Source organism: Lepidothrix coronata, unplaced genomic scaffold (genome assembly GCF_001604755.1).
Source record: "Lepidothrix coronata isolate B3197 unplaced genomic scaffold, Lepidothrix_coronata-1.0 Scaffold245, whole genome shotgun sequence".
In the NCBI taxonomy this organism is placed as follows: Eukaryota; Metazoa; Chordata; class Aves; order Passeriformes; family Pipridae; genus Lepidothrix; species Lepidothrix coronata.
In genome coordinates this window covers 350,727-375,612 of record NW_016690425.1, presented here as the reverse complement: position 1 = coordinate 375,612, position 24,886 = coordinate 350,727, and the positions used below count along the sequence as shown (strand labels likewise).

Genomic DNA, 24,886 nt, shown 5'->3' with positions numbered 1-24,886 from the left:
TATGAAAATTCAGTTTCCTCATCTGAAACATTTCTTGTCATCCTAAAAAGATTACTTAATCTAAGATGTTCCCTTATTCTTTAACTTTATAAAATACCAATTAATGAAGTACTGCATTCTTAATGTCCTAAAGATCACATTTTAAAGTACAGAATCTCTATGTAACATCCAACCCTGAGGCAGAATGTTAATAAACTACACAGAATCCTACACTGCAATTTTGTTTCAAAATAATTAGTATTTCTACGGAGGGCAATGACTCTCCTAAACAACCAAATCGAGCCAAAAATAATCTTGACACAATAATAATCAAATTAGAAGTGTCTCTGAGGTGAGTGAAAATTCTCATGCATGACTAAAAACCACCCTTCCTTCCCAACACACTCTTGCTTTCACAGTTTGAGAATGGTTACTCTCTGAAGGAGGAAAGGAGTAGACTCTTGAGGTCTGTGGTTAATCTCTAAAGGCATGTACAGCATACAGCAGTCTACTTGATTGATGAGTAACCAAAAAAGAAAAAAATGCCTCCCCAAATCACTGGTTGCCTGAAAGAGCTCTGCAGCATAGTGACAACCAGGGCTCCAAAATGATGGATTTACCTTTTAGTAAAACAAAATTCCAGATAAAAATATATTTCTTTTAGTCTCCCACAAGAAATGGGTTTGGTTAGCTCAGCATGTAGTTTCTTCCAATCCTTACATGATTTTATCAGCAATTTTGAGCTGATCCATAAAATGCATCTCCATTTAAATAAAATAATCACAAAAGATTTCTAGCTTTTCCCTTACTATAATAAAAACATATAAGCTGAGCTGCACTCACCCCCTCCTAACACATTGTAGAAAAAAGCCATACATGGTTCTGCTTTGAAAAGCAAAACATGAGGAAAGGAAACGCCCTTTCAAAAAAATAATAAAAAAATCAGCTTGATACAAATGACTGTTTCTCATGAAGAGTGAAGATGCATGGGTCCTTTAAAAAAGAAATATGACAATACTGGTTAATAGCTCCCTTAGAAATTACAGTTACAGTAAGCATTAGTATTTGGACTTTCTAACCCTTCAAATCACACAGAAACCTGGTGTGGAGAGAAAATATTCCAGCCATTAATGAATCACTACCAGCTTCAGGTGGAGCAAGCACAGTAGCTCTTTGGGCTTCACAGAGACATTCTGCAGTCATTTAGGCCAAGAAGCAATGCCACTTCACTGTGCTAAAACTACGTGGACTTTATTTTGGAAGCCAAGTGTGGTTTCATGGACTGAAACAAACTGCCTGGATATTCAAAGGGCACTAATCAAAAGCAAAGTGGCACTCATTGTAGCATGATCCGTCAGGATCCCTAAAGGAAATCTGTGAATGTTTGGAGGAGTTGAGCAGACCCCTCCGACTAGACAGCTTGAGACTGGAGAACTGTGAATGGCCTGAATTTGAACAGGAGTAACTCCTACCATGTGACTGAACTTTAAATAAAAGACCCGGCAAAAAGAGCCTTTCTGCTAGGGGCTTATTTCAAAGGCCACAGATAACATACGGCACTGGCTCCAATTATGGCTACCAGTCCTATCTTAGTCTAGTTTACTTTGGGGATTTCACAGCTGGCAGCCTTTCATCTAGAAGTAGCCTGGTTTGAATAAGCAAAGAAACTTCAATGAGTACTTAACCTTCCTGCACTCCACTGAACTTCCCAGCAGAGAAGAACAGCACCTCCGAGCTTAAGGGGAAAAGGGAAAACAATGGAAAATATATACTCTGACTAGGGATTACAGACGGTAAATTTCACTGGAGCATTCAAGACTTCCTGCTACAAAACTGCAGCTTTCAAAATCACAATTAGAATTTTAAACCCAAGTTTCAAGATGAAAAGGGCCAGATTGGAAAGTACTACATAGAAACTGACAGGCTTTAGAATGTAAAACACCTAAAAAAGTTCTAGGTTTTATTTATATTATTATTCTTTTTAAAAAATTTATTCCCTATTTCCGCCTTGTTCTTTTTCCTTTTGACGTTTTAATGCATCATGTCCATTACGATATTTCCTCACCAGTACCTTCTAGTCCATCAGCAGTGCTGCATTACCCTGCTCTTGGAGAAAATAATACGGAAAAAGTGCTTTGCTGGCACCAGCAACACAGAATATGAATTATACATACATAGCAGGAGAGAAATGCTAATGGAAGGTTAGTCTGCCTGTATGTGTGCAAGGGTGTATGCGCATGTAGACACACACACATACTATAGAGAAGACATCTAGAATGCACTTTTTAAACTAATTTACACTAATTGTGTTTCTCTGTCCAACAGAAATTCTCTAATATCAGTGCAGTTTTTCTAGATCAGTTTTACGACTGATTAAGAACTTACATAAATTCTTCTGGCCACACTACAATAAGGTTGCAGTATCTAACCAGTTGGTAAGCAGTTTAGAACAGAACCATATCCTAGAATGCCTAAAATTATGGCAAAGCAATGCAATATCACACATTACTGTAGAGACTGAACAGCACTACTCAGGTGTCATGGGGATCAGCGGACAATAACGTAAATATTCACCTTAATTTAGCAACCCAATGAGAAGGTTTTAAAATGGCCAGTGGTTGCAAATAGCTAAGCTGGTTCCCAATTCCTCAGTTTAATACACTACTATGTCTAAATCATCTCCTCTAAAATCAGCAACACCGAATTCTAAATTCATTCAATCTATAAAAAAAATTGCTTTAATTTATAAAATTGCAACACGCAATCCTGAGAATCATGTTAGGGTACACTGAGGTTAAAGAGACTGCCTTCAAAGATAGGACTGTTTCTCATGTATGCACATCGAAACTCATTTTATTGTCATTAGTTCAGATATTGATAACTGCAGTTGCACCAGCAAAAAGCTCATTTCAGCATCCAGTTGGATGTGCATTTTACAGCCAGCTAGCACTGAATTACATCTTCTAAGGCCACACTGCTAATAGCATACAAGACAGCTATTTTGCAACTATGTCTTTACCTCTCCATATACTACAGTCACACTTCCAAATGCTAAGAAGACATACTCAGAATGACACTCACTGCTAGCATGAGAGATGCTGAAAATGATGGTGACAAGCATCTAGCTCTGAAAACATCTGTTGACTTCAGGTGTCAATAATCAATTTTCAAAAGTCTGTACTGGGCATTTGCTATAGGAAACAAAAGCTCACAGACAGTGCACACATAGTCCTTGAAAAGTTTCAAGCTGAGCATCCACAAAGTGAGAAACTTAAAATTGGTTGGTACTAGAAGATACTGGCTAAATTTGCTGCCTTTGACATCAACAGGGAAAACACTATCTCATTTGCTTAAAATTGTTTTTACTGAAGGCTTACTGTGTTGTGGGTTTGTACAAACAGAAACATTTATCTATCACTATAAATACATGCACTGCTCTAAGAACCACAGTGTGATGAAAGACTTCATCTTCTGGAGCCACCTGGTTCTTGAAGGCCTCCACTGGGTTCTAGTCTCCAGCAGCAGAACCATCATTGGGGTCTCAGTCAGTGTCAGCCTAAGTTAAGAAGAGTCTTTTCTTCCATGGATATGTTAAGTCTTCAACATCTAGTCCTAACTACTCAATGCTAGTCCTAACTACTTATGCTGAGACTAAGATAAATATAAAAACGGAAACACTGCTTTGCACTTTCTTTACACTGTCTTCCTGAAAATAAAGTGAATTACTACATAGGGTCTTAGAGAGTTATTTAACATTGCCTGCTGTAAACTGTTACCCAGAGCAAGTTTAAACACCCTGGGTACTATGAAACAATGAAGAGGTTCAATGAAGAGGTCTTAAAAACACCTTTCTTTAGCCTGACTAGCTCAATATTATTTGGGAAACACTGCCTGCACAAGACAGACTGGCACATCACAAGATTTTAGGTTACAGGGAAGGTATTATGTAGCTGTAGAAATTAAGCTAAGCTTAACATAAAGCAGGCCTCAAGATGAGGTCAAAGGCTAATTCAAATGGTGTAGACCTAGTATCTTCCACAGCCACCACTCTTTTATTTATATGATTTTTATCTTCTCTAATGAAAAGGGTGATGGTCTGCACTGAGGACGATACCTAGCTATAACTGGCTGACACTCAGATCTTGATCATCCAGCCCTGATTAACGAACATTGATTTTGTGCCCCAGTGGAAGTGATTTTATTCTGATGCATGCCATTTAAATTCATTTTACATAGCTGCTTAGTGTGGCTTGGCGAGGCAGAGCAAACCAGCCTTCTTTGTCTAAATGAGACTGCTAAGTTGGTAAAGGACAGATCCTGTGGATTAACAGCTGAAGATAAATTTCTCTCCCCTATTGATACTTGGTTACTGAATCAACAAGTTGACCTTGAAGGGGATCACAAACAACTTGTACAGAAATACTGCTGTATAACCATGACTCTGACACAAACATTTAATCTTCTTCTTAATTCTACACAGAGGAGTGTGTTTTACAGTAATAAAAACTCAACCATTTTTGAACACCACAGCTGAAACTTATAAACTCAACACATTAGCATATAAGAGTGGATATCTTCCCAGTTAGGCAAAGTAGTATGGTGGGAGTGCTCTCCTATTTCACTATTATTTTTTTTTTGAACAGGAGAATCAGTAGACTTGTGTTTTAATGTTTTGCTTTTCTTTCTATTTTTTCTATGCACATAAATGAAAGATGTTATTAAGGAAAAGACCTAACAAGAGCAGCTACAGAAAACTGGTAATTAAAACTTGTTAATTACCATGAAGGCAGTAGTTATTCGGGTATTACAGATTTTCTACAGAGGAACAACTGAAATAACATGATGGCAGGGAAGTCCATAAAGCTCAAATCTCAGGTGAAGATGGACTTGGTTGTGAGGGAGCAACAGGCTGGGAGCCAGAGTAGATACCTTCTCCCAGCTCTGTAATTTGTGGTATGGTTCGAGAAATCACAGTGTGAAGGACTGTTGAGAAAAGAGTAGCTGCATTTCAGGCAAATGTTTTGCAAGGAATACTTAGTGATCTTAAAAACTGTTCTAGTGACTAACTGAAACTTTCCAAACACATGCATGCTCAACTACAATGTAATAAAACTTCTTTGAAAATCCCATTAAGAAACCCTGTAATCACTCCTGCACTACAACACCTCCTAGAAAGGGATCATACTTTGGGTGTTGCAGTTCACTGCCTAGGCAGCAGTGACAATACCAGCAAGTCCAGAACACGTGGTTGCACAGCACCGCTGTGAGACAAAAACACCAATGAGGAAAGAAAGATGATGCCCTGGGTCAGGGGGAAGACAGATCTCATTCCTTCTCAGTAATGAGGTTCTTCATTTCCCTTTTAGGAGCAAGGGAACGGAGCCATGTCAAAAGCCATGCAGATGTGTGAGTGAGTGACATGCAGATTTTCACTGAACTGTCACAGTGGCATTAGTAAAAAGAAAACAAAAAACTAGAAATCCCTCTACAATGCAAGTATTTCTGTATCTTTCGGTGATCTTTATACTCCTTCAGCACCCAGATGGCATGTTTATAAACAAAAAAAACCACCAAGGTCCCACAGCAAGTCCAGTTTACACTGCTACCTACCTGTACTGAGGCTGGTGCACCAAGGGAGCCTGAGTGCTGCCATAGTTGGGGTGCTGTGAAGAAAATGGGCTGTCCACCAGCCCTTGACTGGCTGGGAAAAGCAGGTGACCTAATATTTGGTGGTCTAAAGCAGAACTGAAGAACAGCCTCTTTGGATTTGCTCTGTATCACAAAACCAAGTCATTGTTGAGTACATTCCTTTCATACGCAGGCCTGGAGGACTTGCAGGAGTCGCCAAAAGCCATTATGCTTTCTCCTCTACAGTTGACTTGAGATCAAAGAGTGTGTTTGCAACCTACTGACATCAGAGCAGTGTGACAAGTTTCTCTCAATTTGCAGTTTATAAATAGCCCTTTTGCCAGTATTCGCAATAGAGCTTCAGTGATTCCTCAGCCCTTCCACAGGTGCTGGATCACTGGAATTGCCAATGTGTGATGGGAAGGCTCTGAAACAGCACAGTTTTGTCCAGGCAAAGCTAAAAACAAAAAGCAGTTTTACAAACTGACTTGGCAGGAAGGTGTGAGATAGGAATGGTAATCATTTAACCTAGTTTTTGATCAAACACCACACACTATGCCCAATGTGTAAGTTGAATCACAACCAAATTCTTTCCACTTAACACAAAGTCTTTTCTTGCTGTCAAGACCAACAAACGTGAGCTTTACCTTTCGTTCTGCGATTATACAGAAATCCTGCTCCTACAGCTGCAGTGATGGCCTATTTATTCCTTCGTGCCTGACCTATCAGCTTATAGCCTAAACCAGACAGACAGAAGCAGACTTCCATAAATCCTACTAGGCAAGTCTGTTAACCAACAGAAGCAAGAGACTGCTGGTTCACAGATATCTGCTGGAGCATGGTCTATTTTAAGGGAGTCTGTTTCTATTCTAGTGTACATGAAGTACACTAAATTTACTGTTATTGTTTTAAAAGTTTGCTGCTGCTTATCACTAGTAGCCACCTGCCTTCCACACTCACAAAACAAGAAAGCAACAAATACAGGGACATGTTAGCTTCCTATTTCTTATTTTACATTGCATCTTGAATAATAAATACCTGTATGAGTATACGTGCATCTGTGTACACATATGCATAAGTGCAAGATGTGTAATACACACACATATTAACATGTTCACCAGAAGAGTCCAACTAGCTTTGTGTAATTCTCAGATATGATGGAACTTCTTGCAAGAGAAAAAGCTAATAAATATGCCAGGAGTTATTTGAGTCCAGAGAAATGTGGAAATTACTTAATCTGAAAAATTTCACATAAAATCTAATTTAATTGCAAGTATTCAGGCATCTTAAAAACAAGCATGGACAGACATACATCCATGTACAAACAGCAACACTGCTCAAAGGGAAGACAAGAAGAGGGATGATGCCTCCAGTCTCTACAATCCTGTTTGCAGGTTCTCTCTTATGGATGCACAAGTGGCAGGTACCAACTCCAGATAACTACAGCTTGCTTTTCTCCTTCTGCCTTTCCCCTTTAGCTGTTCTCCTCAGCCTGCCCTCCTCTCCCCCCCTGCCTACAAACAAGAATGTCCTGCAGAGGAGAACCGCAACAGCACTGCTGCCCAATATGTGGGTAGTAAATGCATGAGCTGATGGGCAGATTCATATGCTTCCTTACTCTATAGCAGAGGCAAGCTGTCAAGGACATGTCAAGGCCCCCTCTTTACTGGAGATAAAAAAAATATAACCAGGTAATCAATTTGAAGTTGCAGAGGGCTTGTTTTTGACTCCTAATGTCACCAATCCTGCTGGTTTTCCTAAAGCCTGCAGTGCCAAGAACTAAGCTGGAAGTGGCCATCATCTCCATTGTCACAGCTGCTTTTCGGGAGGATAATTCAAACACACAACAACATGCTTTCCCCTTATGTTTAAGGAAAAGTATTCTTCCCACACATTATCTCCTCCCAGAGATAAGGGCACAGCCAGAATATGTATAAACGCATATTCACAGGCCTATACAGTGCAATTATTTCAGAAACGACAAACATTCCTACTTATTTAAACTCCTTTCACCTGAAGGCATACCTGCTCTGAGCGGAGTTTGCAGCAGCCTGCATCACTGCAGCAGCTGCCTCCTGTGCCTTACGGTTCACAGTTGGCATAGGTGGGCCCATCCCAGGGCCTCCCTGCTGAGGCATGCCAGGAGAATTGGGGGTCATACTGCTCATGTTTCCAGGAAATGGTCTGCTCTGCATCCCAGCTGATGGCATCCGTCCCAGGGGCATGGTACCACAAGGCTGGCTTGGCCCCTGTCCATGCATCTGACTGTTGGCATTTATACCCATGCCAGGTCCTGGGCCACTGTAACTTGTGTTGGGCACACCGCTGTACGTCGGTGGTCTGGAGTAGTTTCCTGAACAAAATGATAAAAGCACAGAGAAAAACATTAAAACTTCTGAGCAAATATTTCTGTTTAGGAAGTAAACAGCTGCAGAACTTATGCATGTGAACTAAAGTGAACCATGCTGGCCTCAAAGTCGAGATAATTTTTTTACATTGAGGACAGACAAGCAGTGGAACAAGCTGCCCAAAGAGGTTACTCAGACTCCCTGCTTGGAGGTTTTCAAAACTCAGTTGGATAAAGCCAAGACTAACCTGCTCTGATTCTTTATCTGACACTAATTTGAATAGAAGGTCAGCCAATAATAACACCTGAGCACTCTTCCAACCTGAATGATCTTATGAATCTGATTTTCAGGTACCCTCAAACATTTTCTGTCTCATATGTGTTATGAGGCAACAACAAATACAGAAAAGCAGAGGGTTAACAGCACAGCACACAGTACACAACCCCCTTCTGCAGTAAAGAGGGACGTGGCATGTAAGGAGCCCATTACATAAGCTCAAGGAAGAATCTTATTTTTGTAATTTCATGTTCTCATTCCTTTATCTTTCGCCAATTTCAGCAACAGGCTTCTTGCTCCTAACTGTTCTGCCCATTTGTGTCAGAGATGATTTGGCATGGACTGGTGAGGATGGCTGTTGGGCTCCAAGAAAGATTCTCGCTCCCTCCTGCCCTATATCCTGCCTTCCTGGTAAGTTCAGTTTGGCTATGCCAGCAGAAGGGGTGGTAGCTTACAGTGCACCTTCTCTGGGAAAACTAGTATTAACATGAGTAATCAGCAATAGTACAAAGATGCTAATATAAGCAGGTGCCTTATGAAGGATGGCATGAAAACCTGGCTGACCTCAATCTATGTTGTCACTAGAGTAAGTGCTCCACTTGCAGCACCTTAACTTGTTTGAGTGCTGATTTTCCTGTCATGTTGAAATCTCAAGAAAAGGCGAGTTTACAGTATGCAGTGTTACAGAAACAAACCCAAGCAGCATGAGAAAGAGAAAAAAAAAAAGAAAGCTAAAGATATGATAGAAAACTATTTTAGGAAATGGATCACAGTCATCAGTTTTGACTTGTCTTCATTTCCATCTCATCCAGAATAGTGGAAACACGACCCATTCCCTCCCTGTGGGATGCCACAGAGCAGAGTTTCCTGAATACTCTCAGATATTCCCACGCTCATTTGAAGGCAGAAGCTGTTGGACTCTTCCTCTGAATGTGGATATCAGCCATGTCTCTCCTCAGGCCTCAGCTACCAGGCAGAGGAGTTGGTGGCATGCAACTCCTGTTTATATTTAAAATAAATATATTCATCCATCATTTGAATGCACACATAATTAACTAATATGATCCTGCTGCTGTGCTTTGGCTAATCTTCCTCTCCTCCCCACCCTGTAACTGACTCACTCTGCTACAAGATCTCCTCAGTGAGAAGGCGTGAGACCTATGCTTCCCAAGGAAGTGGAACAACCATTCTCTTCTGTTTTAAAAAACAAGTTTCCACCTGGGGGTCCTCCTAGAAGGATTCTCAATATGTGGTTCAACAAAGATGAAAGGCTCTAGATTCAGCTTTATGCTGTTTTCAGACTGCCCTGTCACTTCTCCTCTTCTAGGCTTGACCGCTGGCAGCTCACTATTCTCTGCTCAGCGAGCCATTGCCCCCAGAGTTTTGCTTGCTGAGACCTGCTTAAGTCAAGCTTCTGATCCTACATATGTGACTGCACACAGAAGGGTTGACGAGTTTCATACTGCTCTGCTATGTGTTACAGGCGTAGCATACAACTTGGATGTTGCTCTGGTTTTCCAGCTGCTTTGCGCAAGAAAAATGTAATGCAGCAAGATGGTGTATTTGTGCACTCAAAGATTAGGCACAGCCAGTTAATGCATCTGATGTACATGTAACAGCACCCAAAGTGAAGCAAATTCCCTCCCTAGACTAGCAGACCTGATAACCATAATCACTGGGAGCTACTGTCAGTCCAATTTACATAAAGCCAATTTGTTTTGTCATTTAGGGTCTAGGAAGTACAGTTCAACAGCATGCTTGGAGGAGCAGACACCAATGCTGAACACTCTTGCTGTTTTGATGCTATTTTGAATTGGGATAGAAAATCTCTTCTTTCATGCTTTGGCTTTTCCAGTATAAGCACAACAGAGAAAAAACAGTGGAATCTTCTCCATAAAAATATGTGGCTCAGTTAAAATAGCTCCTAATCATTCATCTCCAGGGATACACATCCAAGAGTACAGGGAAATCATCTTTTCAGTAAGGAAAACAAGTTTCTATGTTTTTTTCCGTGTTTTTTTCCCCCCTAAGCATTTCCTCAATACCTCAAGTACTAGCTATTCTCATACCTTTCAGATCAAAAAAAAAAAAAAAACAGGAAAAAGAAAAAAAAAGCGCAAAATAAAAGCCAAACAAAATACAAGAGGAATTGCCAGGAATGAGGAGCGCAATCTTATTTCCATGTTTCTCTAATAGATTAGTAATTTGTTGGCAGTGGCTTTGACAGAAAACAGATGGATGCAGCATTAAACACAATGAATGCAGCAGATGCTAGGCCAGCCCACATCAGCTGGACGTGTCAGGCAGCCAAGTCCAAGAGCCCACACTTTTCAAGTGGGTACAAGCCTGGCAACAGTGGCTGTACAATACCACCGAACAACTCCTCCCCTCCATATCTAAGGGATTTTTGATTCCAGCTCCCTCTTGGCAAAGTAGAATTGTACCCAGAGAGACAACATCTCAAATGCATGAGAAAAACCAAAGCAATAACTGGAATCGGGAGGGGAAAAAAAAAAGTGTAATGAAGATAAAGTAAAAAAAACGCTAACAACCTGCCAAAGACAGATGTTCATACTTACCGCTGAAACTCTGGTCCACTTTGTTCAGGTTTGCTGAACAAAGTGCTCTGATATCTTGCCATTTCTAGGCAAACTGAAAAGAGGGAAATTTGAGAACTGACTGCAAGCTTTGCTTTCTGCTTTAGAGACATAGGTCAGATTCACAGTATTAAAAATAGTATCTTAAAATAATTTTAGAATTTTTTACATGTGCATTTAACCATCGAGTTTTTCTTGTACAGAAAATTTAAACATGTTGTTCTGAATTCCTCTAAACTATTTTACCTGGGGGACTTCAGCAAGATACAGTTGATATGTAAGTCTTAACTCCACAGGCTGTTGCATATGTGGGTCTGGATTCAGTGGTCCAGACTCTCAAGATACTTAGGGAATCTCATCCTTAAGATGCTAACATTTTAATTAAAATCTAGGATTAAAATCAGTGGGAGCTAGACAGCAAAATGCTATTGTGAAGTGAGTCCAGCATTGAAAGTTGCAAAGCACAAATACTCAGTTCATACTACTTTACCACTAAAAAAGGGGGTATAACTTACTGTGAAGTTCTGGGGTTGTGGTTCAAACATACTCAGTAGTGATTCCTCTTTGTTATACCCAAACAGAACAGTTTTACTACTGAATTGAGTAGGAAAAGTTAGGGAGACAGGATACATTTCTGAGACGTTCTACTGATTCACAGGAAGTTTTTCTCTGCCCCAGCCTTAAAAGATCCAACTGACTACAGCATCTAACTGCTCTCCAGAGTGCATTTAAGGGATATTTTGCTGTGGCAGCAGTCTGATGCTCAGGTTATAGACCAGAGCTTCATTAACCCCCGAGCTAGATGCTGTCCAAATACAAATCAAAGACTGTTTCTTTCAGTAAAAACTTACCTTCTTGCTCTGCTTTTGTTTTTTTACTCTTGAGGACATGAAAATGCTGGGATTTAATAAAAAATTAAAACTAATGTTCTGTACTGCATGCTCCTGTTTTGTATCCCAGACATAAAAAATGTGGAGCCAAAGCCATTTATTATTTTTGTAGGAAACGGTTTCACAGAATTGGACTAGGTCCCCAGTACAGAACTGCTTCCTGGGAAAATATATTCTGTTCTTATTATAGATCTAAGTGTCATGTAAACACATGAAAATCAAATAAATCAACCATAGGCATGAAATGGATCATTCTGCTCTCATGAACTGGGGCCTAATTCTTCCAATCCAAACCTACTGGTGCAGTCTTACTATGGTGAGTAATTCCACTGCACTAGAGGACACTAGCCTTGAGCAATGGTCTTCAAGACAGCACACAGTGAAATCCAGCATTCAGAGCTGGATCAAAAGCTTAGTGTCCAGATATAAAAATACAAGTAGCCCTGTCAAACTCAGCCTGTGCTTAACAATGTTCTGGTGGAAGGCCTATGTGAACAAAACGTGGAAAACAAATCAGATCCTTGAGAATTACTTTAACAATTTAAAACTTGGGTGCAACCCAGGTAATTTTGACATATTTGTTATTTTGGCAGTAAAAGGCAAATGAGGTAACATTATTATATATTCATCATTGCTGGCATATGATTGTGCTTTGTAGGAGGGTATGTTAAGAGTTGCAATTACAGATTACTTTCATTAAAAATGAAAAAACGCTATTAAAAACTTAAATTCAGGTAAATACGTGACCTGTAAATATCATCATCTTCATCCCTGGATTTTATTAATGGTCAGATTAGCCTGGTGAAAATGTAGTATTCTTTTAGTCTAATTGTTACCTACAGAGCTGAAAGTCTGCAAGGCTCTAATTTTATGATGACCATGCACAGGATCACTAGTATTTTCTAAGAGCTGGCAGAAGAACACACTTTTCATCCATCACACTATTCACCAAACCCTTCTGAAACGGACTGTTAATGACAATGATGCTCATTTTCTTCCTGTCCCTCAAGTTCACTTTTTAATAGCAGTTTCTTCCTGACCATGACCCATAAAATCATTACATAGGCACTTTCATCTACAGAGGGAGGAAAAGAACTGCTGAACTCAAGCAAAAAAGAAAGTAGTATTCGGCGTGTTACTTAAATGCATTGATTTAGTACAAAAACCCTTCCATTCAATCAGTGTGGATGGCTAATGTTTTACTGCACTTGACACCCACTATTCCCATGGTTTGGAATCTCAGCAGCAGCAGTACAGCTGGAAGTCAGGACAGCACATCATAAATCCACTGGAGTTTTTACCAGTTAAGCTAGTTGCTCACTGTGCAGATAAAAATAAGCACTTGGACAACATTTTACGGCCACAAAATGGTTTCCAAATAAAAGGAAAGCACCACTCAACTGGAGTTAGGTAATTAATCTTCACACATGGCTATAAGGCATTACTAGCCTCATTTTACAGTTACAGAAAGCGAAGCAGAGAAATGAATCTACTTGCCTAAGCTGAAAGATGATGTAAAAGGCAGAGCCAAAATCAGAAACTGGGAAATGTTGGCTTGTAGCCCTCTGCTCAGAACACTAAACCAAATGCTATCCAGAGACGGAAGAGAAAGGAACATTACACAGGGCAGCAAGGCTCCCTGCAAACAAACATCAGAACTAGTTCTCAGAAACTCTGGAGACTAAAATAACCCTCCTTGCTAGCATGGGCAAGTCATCAAGCCCTTACAGAAACTCCCACTGCTAGCACCAGTCCTTTTTGAGGCTTTTAAGTAAGAAAGCAATAGTAGGAAGCGCTGAAATCGAAAAGCTTCTTTATGTACCTTTGAAGAAAATACAGCCCATTATATATTTCATGGCTTGACTTCAACTTCATTAAACCCTTAAACAGATGCATACTTTATAAAGGTTATCCATTAAAGGCAAAACAATAGACAAGTTCAAGGTTGTCCAGGGGCAGAAACTGTGTATTCTATTTTTGTTTTACTCCTTCATCAATTCTGTCAAACAAGCAAAATAAAAGGAACGGTCTCTCTCAGTCTGAAGGGTTAGTTAAGATTCACAAACCATATGCATTAGAGCTCAATACTCTATTTCCACAGTAGCCACTGTATTATTATGCTTGTTAGAAGACTTTACCCTCACAGTTACCATGCAATTTCAGGTTGGCCTTGGGATTTCATCCAAGAAAAGAAGTCCTATTTTGGGATCAGTGTTGTGACCCTTATTCCTTGCTTGCTCAAACGCAGCCTCATCACACAGATGACATGCTTGGGCTCCTAAACAATAGAACTGGCAATGCCACAGATTCATGATTCCCTTGCCTAATTTAAGGTCACTAATTTTATGCAGAGGAAGGTGCTAAAAATAGAAACAACTTCTTCCACAAGCAGCTCCACCTTCGTATGACAGCTTTATTTGTTTAGCATTTTTTTTTAGAGAGTGTATTGTGTGTGTGGTTTTTGTTGTTTTTAAGAAATCACCTACCTAAGTACACGATACATCCATAGGCTGAAAAAAAAATAAAAATTATCATATCTATTACCAGTGAGCATGTTACCTTGTGGTCCATACTGGCTCATCTGAGGCCCATAAGTACCACTTGAATTACTCTGCTGAAAGCTACCCATTCCAGGATGCACTTGGCCTCCAGGTGAGGGGTGTGGTGACATGGAAGGTCCAGTTTGCTGAGGTCCATACTGTGACATTTGGGGGTTCCTCTGTATGCCTGCCATAAAACCTAAAGGGAGAAAACGGCCAAAGCAAAAATTAATATTCAGGTTACTATCCTTTATTTTTAAGAAATCTTTGGCATTAAAATAAACCAACTCTCTTTAGTTATTTTCAGACTCAAAATACTCAGAAAACTGCTGTTGTTCATACAAACAGAAACAAACACCTCTCCAAGTCAGTAAAGCTCTCTCAACCACAAAAACCTGCACGCATGGTTCCAAAACCCATACTTGTAAAAGAAAGACAGGGCAGTCCTGCTTAGTTACAAATGGTTGTTAATTTTAAAATTAAAACAATTTTTAGGAAAAAAATAAGGCAATTATCTGTATTACTTAATTAGTAGTAGGGAATTTGCTTGATGACTTATGGTGGGAGTATCACATTTTCCAAAATTATATGTTGCTACCAAAATGCCTAACTTCAGCATATAGAAACTCACTGTAAATACTTCCATTGCCCACAAAGTCTCCAGAGCTAAAATTTACCACTATGTGAAAACTAGTCATACCAGTCAGAAATAACAGTCGGTTTGTTATGTATTTGTGCTCTAGGTTCTTCTTCTAGTCTGTCCCCAGCACACCTCTACTGTATTCTCTTCTTTTTCCCTTTTGTAAATGTATTAAGGAATCCCAATTTAATTAGAGGTTCAAAAGCTGCAGCAAGAGATCTAGTGAAATGCTCTAAAATTTAGAAGCTTCATATAAAGAAACAGAACCAAGCCTATTAAATGGGAGATGAAGTGGCTTTTGTGGTGGGGGTTTTTAAGTTTTCATGAACTGAGAAAAATCGTGCAATCCTGCCCATGGAATGTCTATGTAGGGATGCTGGCTTTCTAATGTTTTGCACCTTGAAAAGTTTTAGTGCTGCTTTCAATGTTGAAGAGGATGTGCTGACAAGATGGCAAGGGGTTTTTTTCTTATTTCTGGAGGAAATCCGCTTTCGTTTCTGTTCTGCTTGCCTATTTAATTTCATCTTAACCTTTCTCTGCAAGGCAAACCACGCACGTACCACAGGACAGCATCCACTCTGCTGCCACTAAGCCTGGTGAGGAGAAGACATGGCCCCAGAGGGCCAACGTGCCCTAGCACAGCTGCCTTGTGGCCCATGCTGCAGCCAGGTCAGACACTCACGGTCTGGGGCCGCAGGGAGATGAAATGTTACTTATGAAAGGTGCCTCCTCCACTCTCCTCCATTAATTTTAGACATTATTAGACATATAGAGACACATGATCAAAATCCTTACTGAAAACATTGAGGTGCAGGTTGTATGGAGAAAAATCATGAGCTGAGATGACCTTGTACCCCGTTGCACCCAGTTCTTTTGTGCTATGAACAGCTCAACCTGTATTGTGCTAAAACTCTTAACAACTGCCAGATTTGACAGAATATGCATCAAGTCTTCCTGATCTTTGTGCAAGCCCCAAGACAAGGAACTTGATTACACCTGAATTACAAAGTCAGAACCTGACACTTGCTCTGGAGGGAGCCAGAACGCACACACTGACACCCAACATGACAAATAACTGAGTGTGAAATGGCAGCTTAGAAACTGGTCTGTAGTGGTTGGAAAACTCCACACTTCCACAAAGGAAAGCTTGCATGACCTTCTCTACTTAGCTTTGTTTTGAAACAGACCCCTTGATTTTTAAAACAGTTCCACTCTGTGCAAATCTTATCACAAAGCCTGTAGCTTCTGCTGATAGTGCTGTAAGTAATTTAGAAACCTAATACAATCATATGTCTGTACAAAATAAATGCTTGTGTTCCCAACACACAAACACCATATATATCATGCTTGTGGGATCTATTTAAATGAAAAAAAAAATCATACTGGTCACACTAAGACTTTTATTATAAAAATAGTAAAGTTACTCCTGATTCTCATACAGATGTGAGGTTTTTCTGTTCGCTGTGGGCCTTTTAATCTATATGAACTAACTTGCCAAATACTGTGCTAGTGATTAAGGTTTTTCAGCCCAGTTATTATTGCAGGCAGTACTTAACACCACAAGGATGGATGACACACAGAAAAGCTACCAGTACAGTAATTTCCAGTAGTGATGCAGAGGGACTGCTGGTTGTTGAAGTTAATGGAGAACATAGACTAATGTCTAATGAAAAACATGGAGAATATCAGTTTTGGCCACCCCTGTTGTTGTCAAAAAGGCTTCTGGAGGGACCAAAGTAATAAGTGAAATAAGTGTTTCTACTCAAATGACCTCTTCTTCAGTAAACTTCTCATCCATTTCTGATGCTGTGGAATGGACTGCGTAGCTACATGTACAGTCATAAATAAAACATGCCAGAAGGAGAGTGGTAGCTCTTGTGTCCCCACAGACAAACCTTCCCACTCAATCCTGTTAGTCTTATCTGTATGACTCCTGTGCACAGTCCCTTGTTCTGCTGTAGCTCAGGGAGTGCTCACAGGCATTGGCCAAAACCACGCCATGGGCATGCCAGTCATTCAAGAGTAGAGATAACTGTCTGATAGCACTCAAACTCATGTTCTAGCCTTAGTTTACAGAGATGTTGACTAATATAAAAAGAAACGAAAAGACTTCTTAACTACTTTTGACGTGAGGCATGAGTTTCACCATCCCAGAGGGTGTAAGATTCCTCTCAAATCAAGGTTGGCTTTGCTATCTTCTCTTGAAAGAAGATAAAGAATTAAGACAGGTAAAAAATTAAGGAAAAGGAATCCTGAAATTCAGGAAGAATATCTGTGCTGTCTTATCTTCTGTTACTGTCTGTACAGTATGTTGAAACACGGTATTAAAACAGGACACTGTTTAATACCTTCCACGGTATTAAAACAGGACACTGTTTAATACAACTTCCTTCCAGAGAGCAGAGGAGTCATTTCACCTACAGCTGTGATGGGGAGAAGGTAAGAACAGATTCTTACTGTGTTCTGGATTCCATTACAACATAAAGGAGTCTCTTGTCATCAACCTCCATGAGAGTCCAGTGACTATTCAGAGATCAGTGCATGAGTTTGAAATGTTTCAAATATTTGTAGAAAGCTCAGATGTCTTACAGAGAAAAGGGTTCCTGGTCAATACATTAGCATTCATGCATCATAAAGAGAAAACAACATCAATTCTAAAAATCTTATCAGGAACGAAAGGGAGCAGCTGGCATCCATTCATTTTTCCTTATTTACACACATTTTCCCTAGTGTTCAACTTCATTTTATAGCCAATACAAAAAGAAATAAATTTTCTTTCCAGAAAATTAGATCTAAGATAAAGTTTTCTTTTGTAAAGAAGGGAAGTAAGATTACATTAGTGCTGCACTGGAGTAACGGCAGTGGAGTGATTCAACAGCCAGACTGCATCTGACATGTCAACCTCTGTGACAACAAGGTGGATTGTTTTGTCTTTTAAATAAACTGCTAGGAAAGAGTATGAGTTAAGACTTTCAAAATTGCAATGGCAACATGCTGCTCATCAATGAACAAATCTACGCCCTTCCCTTAATACTAGTGATAAAAAAGAGGTAGAAGTGATGCTTTACTTGCCATCATAACAAGACATTACTTATTGAAAAAACACTGGAGTAGGTTTTCACAAACTAAGCTATTTCAGAAGCAGCTGAATTAAGTGACCCTGACAGAAGCATTTTCTTCCTTTTTAGTTTTTTTTTATACTACACTTTATACTATACATTTTATACTGTACCTAAAGAATGATTGTCTTTATTAAAAACCATTTTAATATTGTAGTCATCTTTGCTTTTTTTTTTTTAGTTCTAAAAGAAGCAGTACCACACTTTTAACAATTATCACACCATAACAATAATAAAATATGTGTACATGCTCAAGTATAACATACATACAATGTTTAAAAATGATCAGGTAGCTCTTTATTTTTCTTCTTTCTTTTTAGCAAAACACAGAGAAAAAATATAAACTGAATAATGCTTATGACTGAAATGTTTCTGTTCCTTTGATGAAGGAAAAGACAAAAATGAAGCTTCTGTTGTCCTAAGCAGCACTAACATCTGTTAATATACATCATATAGCTAATACCCCTTATGATGCCTTTTAAAAAACATTTAAAACCTTTTCTTTCCCTTAGGCATATGTACATACAAACCAGATAAACAACAGTAAATTACTAAAGCTTCATGAAATTATGCAGTAAGGTTGTATTAATTATATTTGTACATTGACCAATACAAAATCATGTGTTTCTTGAATACTATCTCCTTAGCACTAACCATGAAAAACTCCCACCGAATGTGCAGGGTGCTGCTATAAAATCTCAAATGGATTCATCTGATATTTTAAAATCTTGGCTTGAATATGAAAAAAACTTACAGAAAAGTAGAAGCAAATACAAAGGAACTGACTGCAAAGGAACAAGTTATTGCATATCAGTTGATGGACAGTAACTGTCTACTGGCACACAACGCATGGTCAATAAGAGGTCTTTTGATTTAGCCATCGATTTTCATGAATGAATTAAACCTGAAAACACGTGGAACACTTACTCACTTTAAGCTCACAAAAACTTTGGAGTATACAGTGATAGGAGATCATCATTAAAGTACACATCCAATAAATAAAAAATGAGGAAAAGTACAACATGCAACAATATATTGTAAAAATTAACTTACCTAAGGAAAAAAAATACACTGGGCTATGGGTCTTTCTAGAGGGGCACGTTTAGTGATGGAGTATGGGACTAAAACAACTAAAGAACCTTTCTGAGTAAGGAATAAGGAAGTTTCCCTTGTTCAAGGGCAGAAACTGAAGAAGGGGTTAGACAGGCTTATTACTCTGAAAATCAGGGAATGAGAGAAGCAGAAACAGATTGGATGCATGCACTAATCATCAAATAATTAGAGAAAAATAACCGAAAGTCCTCTACTTATGAATCAGCTCAAAAAAATTAAATAAGTGAAGAGATATTTTCCACTACCACTAAAGGAAAAACTTGTGTGTGTGTGTAATCACAAAATTTTCCAATGCTTGGTACCTTAGCAAGGCACTGGTCAGTATCCTTGAGAAAAAGAGCAAATGTTTGCGCACCCATGACACAAGTTTTTGGCAGGCTTTCCTTCCTCAAACAACAGTTTGTGTTGTATTGCCTCTTTCAGGATTTTCACCACAGAATACAACAGAACTCAGATGGATCTAAAGCAGTGACTCCCAAATCTAGCTCATCTGTGGATAAACAACACTGAGATAGAAGTGGCAGGTAAAGCTAAACAAATGAAAACCATAATCCTGTGCAGTGAATGTAATAAAATTTGGCAACCTTTTAGCATGGTAAGATGATCAGGAAGATCATAGTCAGACTGAAACTCTGCCTAGTCCACCTATTCAGATGGCAAGGACAGCTCAGGAAGGCTTTGGACTGATGAACTATGTCTGGGTTTTTGCCCAGCTAAACATGTCCACAGTCAGCACCCCAGAACACTGCAAGGAAACATCCAATAGAACACAACTCATACATTAATGAAGCATTTTAGTAATTGAAAGAGTTGGTTATTCTCACATAAGCCTGTGACACCAGAACCCTAAATACACAATCAAGTTGTCTGCACAGACTGTTGATGGTACTGGAACAAACATCTTCGTGTTTGTTCTGACCATGGTGTGGTCAGACCTGGAGATGGGTGGGTTATAGATTGAAGGAGCTAAGAACACACTGTTGTCCCATTGCTTATGGGGGGCCAGCACTACCTGGCCATAAAGTACTTACTGTCACTGGCAAAAAATGCATGGTACCTACCCCTAAGGTGCTACTTAAAATAAACATTGAAAAGGACACAGTGAAAGATATTTAGGTACTGGAAAAAATCTAAGCAGACAAAAATGCTGTACAGGTCTAAACAAATAACAGCAATTAAGAAACTGGGGAAGGTTTGACCCATGTACTAGAATAAAACCCACGTAAATCAAGTGAAATCGTGTGGGTGGCATAAAAAAACTTGGCTTCTAGAGCAAGCAGGCACAAGATTTCTTTGCATTCAAGATACCTCAGATCTCATTTTCACTTTCCAGAAACCAGCCTTACTAAAATATGTTGAGCTAGACTGGTGACAGCCCATATAAAACCTATGTTTGACACACATGAAGTATCTGACAGTCATTTACACTATAGGATGATGGGCTAGTGGGTGTGAGTAGATCAGCTTACAGTGTCAATGTCATTTAGATGATGCAAATAGTAGTTCTCAATATTCTTGTCCAGTTAATAGGCAGGTAAAAGAAATAATGAATCAAATAAATGAACCACCTGCACCGCAGCCATGCAGAATCTTTGGATGTCTCTGGTATGAACCTGTTAGATGTGTCCCAAGCAGCACCACTGACATGCACAATATTTAGACACCATGTCTCTGCTAATATACCTGATATTGAGTGAACACTTAGGCTGACAAGCAACTTCAGCAACCGAAGGGTAGCAGCATAAAAACATGTACTGAGGTCACTGACACAGGACAAATTCAGAAGCTTATTCTTCAGCTGCTAAAAAGAAGGCTAATAACATTTTTGATAATCAGTTTTTAACTCCTATAAAAGCTAAAAAAATATTTAAAATTTCTCATTTCTTTCTCCAATCACATTCTATTTTTTAAAAAAGCCCCAAAGTATTCTTAGGAGAAAGGTCTTCTTTGAAAAAACAGAGCAAATGTTTGTACACCCATGACACAGTTTTTGGCAGACTTTCCTTCCTCAGACAGCCATTTGGGTTGTATTCACTCTCTCTTCTTCTTTTAATGAACTGTTCTTCTAATTAGAATTTCTTCTTCTAATGTTTCTCCATTAACCATGAAAACAAAAAATCAAGTTTCTACATTGAGCTCTTTTTTTCAGCCCACATAAAACCTTGTCATCTTCTCCAAGTCCATCAGGACACCACTAAACACATTTGAAGTTCTCTGTGCTAGAGTAACAGTGACATGATTTCCCTTTGTTATCTAGACAATTTATTTTCACATTGGCATCTGCTAATACCTTCAGTACAACCACCACATTTCTTCACACCCATTCAACAAAGGATGTTTCTTTGCTTATGTGAAACAAGCAGTAATGGAAAACACCACTGCAGCGAAATTAGGACTTCCTGCAAAGATATCTGCAGTATTTCTCCTTTTCACAGAAAGATCAACGTTTAAGAAAAAGCTCTGGATTGGTTTTATTTTTCTTTAAAATTATTTTCTTATTATGCTTTAATATCTATCTTGCAGTCTCCTCACTGTTTATTTGTCTGACTGCTTCTCTTCACAACGTGAATAGCTTTGGGGAAGATGGAAACTAATGACCTAGCTAAGGTTTTAACCCAGACCCCCTGGTGTTTTACCAGCTGTGCTATTAGGTTAACTGGCTGAATCTCCTCTGCTTCTGTCTCTGATATTGCAAAACCCAGTCTATGTATAGCATGCAATAATGTTTAAATTTTTCCCACCCCTAAACCTCCCTCTGCTACTGCCTAGCCTTGAAATTCATATAATCTATCATTGATAAATTAGAATCTGGGGAAGGATCAGACAGATTACCCAGATGGTAGCCGGGGAAGAAATATCCAACCTTTCCTAATGCAAACCTTGCATAATGCTCTCTGATGCAAATTTTAAGTGCTATACTGAGGACAGAGAAGGAAAGACATTTGTGGAGATGTTGATGTACTGGCTAAACAAAAAACCATTGCTCATCCACCATGTTACACATAATTTGTTATTGTAACATACCTTACACAAGATGATTTTACTATGGTGCTTGAAAAATCAGGGCAGCAGTGACTTGTAGTACAAAAGCCTGCCCTCCCAACTGCCCCCAAAGCGAATCCTTAATTTTAGTAGGTAGATTGGACTGCTAGAATTAATTTCAGCAGCAACAATAAAAACCTGAGGAGTACGTCTGCTTTGTACAATCAACATTTGTCCAAGTTTGCCTAATAACATGCATACTTAGGAAAATCACGGAGGAGAGCAAAGAAGGAATGGCATTTTTAAATGTATAATATGCAAGGCCTGCAGGCTTAACAGTCTAAATTTCAGGTTTGAAAAATTTACTCTCCCCACAGACTGCTGTTCCAAGGTTCCTTGGATCAACTCAGATCTTCTTTTTCATGAAGTAAATATATTGAATACCATGATACACACACACACACACACACACACACACACACATACATATATATATATTTTGTGGACAAGACTAAAATACACGATGTGTCTTTTCTGTCTTGCACACATGTAAAATAAACCATAATGTTTTTTCAAAAACACAAAATCAGTGTGTTTTCCTCAGTCCCCAAATGCCTTTGTATCAGTCTTATTTTTACCGTGATTTATGATTTGACTGATTTTACTCTTCCTTGTTTTGCAGCTGTTCCCTGATGAGCATTTATTCCGCAGCCTTTTGGGATCCTTTGTGATAGAAAGAACTATCCAGTGTTAGCTATTAATATATATATTACATAGATTTCAACTCGCTGTCCTATATATTAACTTAAAATGACATAAAATGTCTTAGATCAGAGGTTCTTTATCTATAGAGAAGCTTCATAAAAAGGTTAATTTAGTTTCTAAGGGAGTAGAGTGTCCTGAAAACAATGGTTTTGTTGAACAGGCAGACCACAGGCAGCTCCCAGTTTATAGGCCACCACGGGAAGCTGTCCCAGGGACAGGGGTCATACCCAGTAACTTTATATCAAGCCTGGTGACAGCAACATTGACTGTCACTTTGTCAAGTTCTTCATCAGTAACTGCTGTGGCTTATCTTGCTCCCTGAGCCCAGAGGCAGGGAATTTGACAGCTGCCTAATGAAGTCAGTGAAAACTTCTCTATTGAGAAGTCTCTCTGTTGGCAACTATATAAACTCTCTCAGAATAAGTCAATTTTGCTCCCTAATTCAAAAAGAGAATCCCCACTTTAGTTTAAAAAATGAAATAAAGATTCATCCTCAAGTATAACAAGATTTTACATCAGCAAGAAGAGTGCAATGACCATCTGCTAATATACAAAATGTATTTGTTGAGACCCGACTCTGGGTTTTGATGGTACAGATAACTTCAAACCCTACTTCTGCAGTTTTGCTGTCTCCCAGTGTGGCTTGTCGCATGTAAATCATACCCTTTTCTGCTTCAATTCTTCTTGCAGATGGCCAGTACTGCCATGTATTTAGTGTAGGCCACAGATCATATCAATCTAAAGCTGAGACTGGCTGGTGTATATTTGAAACCCAAGTACAGTCTGAAAACAGCATCCTGAAATGGCAATTGATTTCTTTAACAATTAACCTGTTTTGGCAGAGTAACATAACTTCTAATGCTCTTGGGCAAGAAAAGCAGATCTTCCTGAAGTGCTTGAGAGACAGACACAAAGCTATTCACTCCACAGCTCAGTGAGAAAAACTGTAACCTTTCAACCCAGAAATGTTGATTACTAATTAAAGTAGACATATTGTAGCTTTTTTGCTCATCACATTGAGACTACATTTCAGTGCACTTCTACTGTCAAATTAAAAATACAGAGGTAAAAACGAATCATGGCCTGATCCTTTTTAAAGACTGATGATAAATTTAGCACTCACTAAATTGAGAAACTACTGTAGTTTTTTGAGTCACCAAAGAAGTTTAGCGCACAGCTCTACTGCTTGGCTTTGCCATCACATATAGATCTGCTCTGTGTACTTGTATGCATCATGTTCCTACTTCATCACGTGACTTGAGATGAAAAAGGTATGTTTTACAGAGTTAAGTGTGACAGTTTCAACTAAAACCTGCTTTTCCTCCTTATGTGATGCACTTTTTCTGGCTGTTGAGGGCATAATTCCTCTAACCCCAGTTTTCTGGGCATGAAGATTTCCTCCCAGCCTGGCACAGTGTTCCTACATACCAGGCAGAGCTCAGCTCCTCCGCACTGACCCACTTGGAGCGCTATGTGCAGAAGAGGCACTCAAAAATACCTGTGGCTTTGCACTCAATGCATGTCTCAAGCATCTTTCTTTAAGAGCCTGAAACACTTCAGTCTACATCAAGTAAACTTATTACCAAGTCTGATTTAACCTTAAGTGGTGTCATCGTTAACATGGCAAGCAGAAGAATTTTAATGACAAGAATCATTTTATTCTCTAGCTCCTCAGTGCTCTGAATAGATCCCAAAATCCCCAAATGAGAGCAAAAAACGTATTCTCAGGGAAAGTCTTTTTAAGATCTAAAAGCAAACTACAGTATCTTTTTTGTTACAATAAGAATTCTTTGATCTATTTTCTTCCTTTTGGTTTGTCTTTTTAAGAAGAAAATAGATTTCAGGGAAAAGAATCTCTACCATTGAATGTCAGTATTAAGCCATAAATCTCATCAGGAATTGTAGGCGCAAAACACCCAATTGGTATTCTGCGTCTTCCACACAAGCAAAAACATTTATATTTTGTTAGAAGAAAATACATGACTGTAGAATTTATGTGATGACTGTGT

General features: G+C 39.0%; 1 protein-coding gene across 1 annotated transcript in view; it reads right to left on the bottom strand.

Annotated features, from left to right (window-relative positions):
• ARID1B (AT-rich interaction domain 1B) overlaps nt 1-24,886 on the bottom strand; it is a 323,028-nt gene that overhangs the window by 51,931 nt on the left and 246,211 nt on the right. The window contains exons 10-11 of the mRNA XM_017834907.1: nt 14,278-14,457; nt 7,633-7,960 (exon numbers count right to left, since the gene is read on the bottom strand). Of these exons, the coding sequence (XP_017690396.1) occupies nt 7,633-7,960; nt 14,278-14,457 (508 nt within the window). The remainder of the gene's footprint in view (nt 1-7,632; nt 7,961-14,277; nt 14,458-24,886) is intronic.